This window comes from Hyaena hyaena, unplaced genomic scaffold, assembly GCF_003009895.1.
Source record: "Hyaena hyaena isolate Hyena2069 unplaced genomic scaffold, ASM300989v1 scaffold_189, whole genome shotgun sequence".
In the NCBI taxonomy this organism is placed as follows: Eukaryota; Metazoa; Chordata; class Mammalia; order Carnivora; family Hyaenidae; genus Hyaena; species Hyaena hyaena.
The window spans coordinates 2,667,817-2,674,719 of record NW_024080821.1 but is presented as its reverse complement, the minus strand read 5'-3'; the positions used below and the strand labels follow the sequence as shown (position 1 = coordinate 2,674,719).

General features: G+C 50.3%; 1 protein-coding gene across 1 annotated transcript in view; it reads left to right on the top strand.

Moving 5' to 3' along the window:
* Window positions 1-3,800: 3,800 nt before the first annotated feature.
* LOC120237729 (leucine-rich repeat-containing protein 37A2-like) overlaps window positions 3,801-6,903 on the top strand; it is a 56,335-nt gene continuing 53,232 nt past the window's right edge. Inside the window, 1 exon segment of the mRNA XM_039241128.1 lies at window positions 3,801-5,138. Within this exon segment, the coding sequence (XP_039097059.1) occupies window positions 3,901-5,138 (1,238 nt within the window). The 5' untranslated portion in view covers window positions 3,801-3,900.

Genomic DNA, 6,903 nt, shown 5'->3' with positions numbered 1-6,903 from the left:
CCAGCAGGAAGCCGAGGCTCAGCCTGCAGAGCACCCTGAGGAGGCTGGACCAACCCCAGTACAGCAGGAGGCCCCAACTCTAGTTCCAGAGTTCCCTACCACATATTTAAGTCACATTTCAGTAAGTGATGAGGTGATACCTCACCCTCTACATCAGTACCCAGATTATTTAATGTTTCCCTGGTTTACACGTAAGCCTTTTGATGTGGAACTTACCACAACTCCAGGGCCTGAAAAAGGTGTCGAATCTACTATAGCCCAGCAAGAGGCCCCACCTCAGGTTCTTGGGCATAATGAGGAAGCAGAACCTTCTCTAACCCAGCAAGAGACCTCGGGTAAGTCTCCAAAGGAAGTTGAGCCTTCCAGTGAGCAGGAGACCCCAGCTCAGCCTGCTGATCCTCCTGGGGTGATTGAACTTTCTCTAACCCAGCAGGAAACCCCAGGTCAGCCTTCCGAGCCTCCTGGGGTGATTGATCCTTCTCTAACCCAGAAGGAGACTCCAGGTCAGCTTTCCGAGCCTCCTGGGGTGATTGATCCTTCTCTACTGGAGCAGGAGACCCCAGCTCAGCCCCCAGAGAATCCTGAAGAGGCAGAACATTCCCCAGCCCAGCAACAGACCCCAGCTCAGCCTACGGAGCATCCTGAGGTAGTAAAATCTGCAACCCAGCAGGAACCCTCAGCTCAGGTTCCAGGCCCTTTTGGAGAAGCTGAACCTTCTCCAACCCAGGAGGAGCCCTCAGCTCAGCATGCAGAGCTCCCTAGTGAGACAGAATCTTCAACCCAGCAGGAGACTACAGCTCAGTCTCCAGGGGAGATAGAATCTTCTGCAACCCTGCAAGAGCAACTAGCTCAGCTTCCAGAGCTGCCTTCAGGGGAGGTGGAACCTTCACCAACCCAGCAGAGGCACCCAGCTCAACCTCCACAGCATCATGAGGTGACAGTTTCACCTCCAGGTCACTACCATGTTCAACATTTAAACCTCAATGTCAGTGTGAAACCTTCAAATGTGCAGCTTACCGTAACAGCAGCACTCACTACAGAGGTGGGACGTTCTCCAGTTCAGCCCAAGGTTCCAGCTCAGCCTTCAGTGCCTCTTAATGTGGAACCTTTTGAAACCCAGCATGAAGCCCCAACTCTGCCTCCACAGTCCCCTGAGGAGGTTGAATCTTTGCCAGTTCAACAGGAGACTCCAACACAATCTCCAGAATCTACCACACAGGAGAAACCTCCAACACAGCAGGAGGCCCTGGCTCAGCAATCACAGGCCCCTGAGGAGGGTGAGCCATCCTCAACCCAGAAGGAGGCCCCAGCTCAACTTCTAGAGACCCAGGAAGAGGATGAACCATCTCCACCCCAGGAGGAGGTCCCAGCTCAGCTTCCACAGACCCTTGAGGAGGGAGAACCTTCTCCACCCGAGGAGGAAGCTCCAGCTCAATCTCCACAGACCCTTGAGGAGGGTGAATCTTCAACCCAGGAGGAGAGCCAGGGTCAGCATCCACAGACCTCTGCAGAGGTTGGACTTTCTCCAACCCAACAAGAAGCCCCAGCTCAGCACCCACAGGCCTCCGAGGGGAGTGAACCACCTACAACTCAGGAGGAGTCCCCAGCTCAGGAGCCACAGAGCCCTGAGGAGGTTGAACCTTCTTCAACCCAGCAGGAGGCCCCAGCTCAGCCCCCTCAGGTGTCAGAGGAGGGTGAGCCTTCTCCACCCCAACCACAGGCCCCAACTCAGTATCCAGAACCCCTTGAGGGGATTGAAACTTCTCCAACCCAAGTGGCCCCAGCTTACTCTCCAGGGGATCATGTGATAACAGTTTTTCCTCAAGGTCAGAATCCAGCTCAGCTCCTGCTGTTTCCTAATATGACTGTTAAACCTGTGGATCTGGCAGTTACCATAACTTCAGAATCCACTAATGAAGTTGAATCTTCTCCACCCCAAGAAGAGGCCTCAGCTCAGCCTGGAGTGTCTCCTGAGCCGTTGGAACCTTCTCCAATCCAGGAGGAGGTCCCAGAGCAGCATCCGGCTGCCCCTGAAAATGTTGAATCTTCTCCAGTCCAGCATGAAGTCTCAACTCCAACTGAAGATCTTCCTGAGGAAACTGGACCTTCTTTCATCCAGCAAGAGGTCTCAGATCAGCATCCAGGCCCCCCTGGAAATGTTGAACCTACTCCAGTCCAACAGNGGCAAGAGGTCTCAGGTCAGCATCCAGGCCCCCCTGGAAATGTGGAACCTACTCTAGTCCAACAGTGAGTCCCAACTCAGTCTGAAGATCTTCCTGAGGAAATTGAACTTTCTAAAATCCAGCAGGAGGTCCTAGATCAGCATCCAAACCCCCTGGAAGTATTGAACCTTCTCCAGTCCAGCAGCGAGTCCCAACTCAGCCTGAAGATCTTCCTGAGGAAATTGAACTTTCTAAAATCCAGCAGGAGGTCCTAGATCAGCATCCAACCCCCCCTAGAAGTATTGAACCTTCTCCAGTCCAGCAGGGAGTCCCAACTCCGCCTGAAGATCTTCCTGAAGAAACTGATCTTTCTCCAAGCCAGGATCAGGAGAGCTCAGCTCTGCCTCAAGTGCCTGTTGCAGGTGTAGAACCTTACCCAATCCAGCAAGAGGTCCCAGTTCAGCCTCCAAAGCCCAATGAGGGTGTTGGGCTTTCTCCGGTTCCGCATGAGCACCCAGCTCAGCCTCCAGAGTCCTCTCCAGATGTTGTAGCTCAGCCTCCAGTACATTATGAGGTGACATTTCCACCTCCAGGTCCATTGGAAGCTCAGCATCCAGTGTTGCCCAATATCACAGTTAAACCTGTGGATGTGGAGGTTTTCATAACCCCCCAGTCAACTAAGGAGGTTGAACATTCTTCAGTGCAGCAGGATGTCCCTGCTCAGTCTCCTCTTCCCCCTGAGCAGGTTGAATTTTCTCTAACCCAGTCCAAGCTTCTTTCCCAGTCTCCAGAGTCCCCTGAGGATGAATCTTTTCCAAGCCAACAAGAGGTCCTGGCTCAGATTCCAGACCCCCTAAGGATGTGGAACCTACTTCAGGTCAACAGGAGGCCCCAGCTCAGTCTCTAGTCCCCCAGCTGACCTCAAGTATATCTCCTGAGACCTCTAAGGAGGTAGAACCTTCTCCCACACCACAGGAGGCCCCAGCTCAGCCTTCAGAGCCTCCTAAGAAGGTAGAACCATCTCTGGTCCAGCAGGAAGGCCCAGTTCAGCCTTCAGAGCCCCCTAATGAGGCAGAATCTTCTCCAACCCAGCAGGAGACCCCAGTTCAGTCTCCTGTCCCCCAGCAGGCCCCAGCTATATCCCCTGAGCCCCCTAAAGTGGTGAAACCTTCTTCCACACCACAGGAGACCTCACCTCAGCCTTCAGAGCCTCCTGGGAAGGTGGAACCATCTCTGGTCCACCAGGAAACCCCAGATCAGCCTTCACAGCTCCCTGACAAAGTGGAACCTCCTCCAGTCTCTCAAGAGACCCCTTCTCAGCTTCCACAATCTCCTGAGATGGTAGAATCCTCTCCAGCCTTGCAGGAAGCCCCATCTCTACCTCTAGAGTCACTTAAGGAGACAGAACCTTCTCTAACACAACAGGAGGTACAGACTCAGCCTTCAGAGCCTCCTGAGAAGATAGAACCATCTCCAATTCTGCAGCAGGCTCAAGCTCAACCTCCAGAGCCCTCTAAGGAGGCAGAAATGTCTCCAACCCAGCAGGAAGCCCCAGCTCAGCCTCCAGAGCCACCTAAGGAGGTTGTAGCACAACCTCCAGTCCACAATTAGGTGACAGTTCCACCTCTAGGACAAGAACAGGCTCAGCATACAAACTTAGCCAATGTCACTGTCCAACTTGTTGACCTGGAGCTTACTGTAACTCCAGAGCCTACTATGGAGGCTGAGCATTCTACCCATGCAGCGGACTATAGCTCCTCCAGAGGACCCTGAGGTGACACTTCCACACCCAGAGCAGATCCTGGCTCGGCATCCAAATTTGACTGAAGTCACAGTTCAACCTGTAGACCTGGCACTAACCATAACTCCAGAACCCACTACAGAGGTTGAAACTTCAACCTTGCAAGAGACCCCAAGTCAGCCTTCAGAGTCACTGAAGGAGGTTGTAGTTCAGCCTTCACTGTTTAAGGAGGTGACCATTCCAACTCCAGATCAGGATCATGCTCATCATCCATTGTCACCTAATGTAACAGATCAACCTTTGAACCTGGAGCTGACCATATCTCCAGAACCCACTGTGGAGGTTAAAACTTCTACAGCCCTGCAGAAAACTACAGCTCCTCCAAAAGACCTTGAGGTGACATTTGCACATCTAGAGCAGGTTCAGGTTCAGCATCCAACCTTGACTAAGGCCACAACTCAACATTTGGACCTGGTGTTTACAGTAACTCCAGAATTCAATAAGGAGATTGAACTTCGTCTGCATATGCAGGAGACTCCAGTTCAGCCCCCAGAGCCACTTAAGGTGGTTTTTGGAGCTCGGTCTCCAGGATATCAGGAGCAGACTGTTCCAACACCAGGTCAGGATCAAGCTCAGTATCCATCATCACCCAATATAACAGTTCTACCTTTGGACTTGGAACTTACCATAACTCCAGAACCCACTACAGAGGTTGAACATTCTCCAGCCATGCAAGAGACCCTAGATCAGCCTCCAGAGCCACCTAAGGAACTGGTAGCTCAACCTCCAGTATATCAAAAGGCAGCAGTTCCAACACTAGGTCAGGATCAAGCTCAGCATCTGTGGTCACTGAATGTAACAGTTCAGCCTTGGGGCTTGGAGCTTACTACAGGCATTAAACATTCTACAGCTCTGCAGCAGACTACAGCTCCTCCAAAGGACCCTGAGGGGACATTTCCACATTCAGAGCAGGTTCAGGTTCAGCATCCAACCTTAACTAAAGTCACAGTTAAACCTTTGGACTTGGTGCTTACCATAACTCCAGAATCCACTACAGAGACTGAACCTTCTCCAACCATGCAAGAGACCCCAACTCAGCCTCCAGAGTCACCTAAGGAGGCTGTAATTCAGTATCCAATCCAGCAGGAAGTGACAGTTCCAACTCCAGGTCAGGATCAAGCTCAGCAACCAACGTTGCCCACCGTCACAGTTCATCATGAGGAGTTACGACTTACCATAACTCCAGAATCCACGACAGAGACTGAACCTTCTCCAACCATGCAAGAGACCCCAACTCAGCCTCCAGAGCCACATAAGGAGGTTGTAGTTCAGTATCCATTCCAGCAGGAAGTGACCGTTCCAACTCCAAGTAAGGATCAAGGTCAGCATCCAGCATCACCCACCATCTCATTTCGTCCTATGGGCTTGGGGCTTACCATAACTCCAGAACCTACAGAGGCTGAACATTCTACAACCATGAAGACTACAACTCCTCCTCCAAAGGACCTTGAAGTGACACTTGGACATCCAGAACAGGTTCAGAGTCAACATCCAAACCTGACTGAAGTCACAGTTCCACCTATGGACTTGGAAAATACTGTAAGTCGGCAATCAGAGTCATTTGAGACAGAGTTTCCTCCAACAACTCAGCATTCAGTGGTGCATTTTGTAAAATATACCTCAAAAAAGGCCTACACAGCTTTAACTGAGCAACCAGAACAGAATGCCACCATAGACCTCAAAATATTTGAGCGCTTTACCTGCAAAGATGAGACGCTGTCGTGTATTGTTCTCAGCCTACAGCAGAGGCTCCGCAGCGTGCCTGTGCCAGAGCCGGACGCCTATAACGGCACCTTCTCCATCTTGTAAGAATTGCCTTTACTCATTTGTTTTCTGCCTCCTGCTTGACATGGCAGCCTCTTCCTTGAGGTCTTCTTGGGCCTTCTTCATCTCCCCAGCCATGTTGACTGCCTTTCTGTTTTTACTGTTTCTTTGTCAACTATCCCTTATCTTCGTTTTCCTTTTTACTACTAGTCCCCGTTCTCCAATCTTTTACTTGTAATTGTCCTTATTCTTCTTCATCCAGCTTTTTAACCCCATTATTTCATTCCTGAACCTTTACTCTCTGATTTTTGCTCCATCCTCTAAAATAGCAGCATGTCCCTCTCTCCATCTCCTTGGTGGTGATACAACAAAGTGGTTAAAAGTAGAAACTCTGGAACTAGACTGCCTGAGTTTGGACCGAGGTCTCTCACTGATTAGCTTTGTGACTCAGTTTCCTTATCTGTGAAATGGAGATTATGATAGTTATCCTTTCATGGGATTATTGTGAGATTTAGATGAGGTAATATAAAACACTTGTATCAGGGCCTAACAAAAATATGAGTGTTAGTTATTATTATTTTGATTCCTCAGTTATGTTCAGAACTCATCTTTGTCCCTTGGCTTTCTACAAACAGTACCCGTTTTGTGCCGAACCCAAGAGTAAGTACTGTGGGAGCCACACTAGGGTGATGACATTATCTTCAGAACATAAAAGGGTAGGTGGGAAGAACGGAAATAGTCATAAAATGGGAGGTGACATGTAATTCTGCTCTAAAAGAGGTGCCATGGGTGTTGGAATTCACCAGACTCTGTAATCAGTGGAGTGTGGAGGTCAGGGAGAGCTGCGTGGATAAGCTAACACTTTAGCTGAGGCTTAAAAAATGGCTCTGATTTGTTAACTAGAGAAAAAAAAATAGGGAGTATAAGTCTAGGCAAAGGCATGGCTGCAGGAATGATCATGAATTAAGAATTAGGTTAGGGGGGCGCCTGGGTGGCTTAGTTGGTTAAGCTTCCGACTTTTGCTTAGGTCATGATCTCACGGTTCGTGGGTTCGAGCCCCGCGTCGGGCTCTGTGCTGACTGCCAGCTCAGAGCCTGGAGCCTGTTTCGGAGTCTGTGACTCCCTCTCTCTCTGACCCTCCCCTACTCATGCTGTCTCTCTCCTAGAAATAAATAA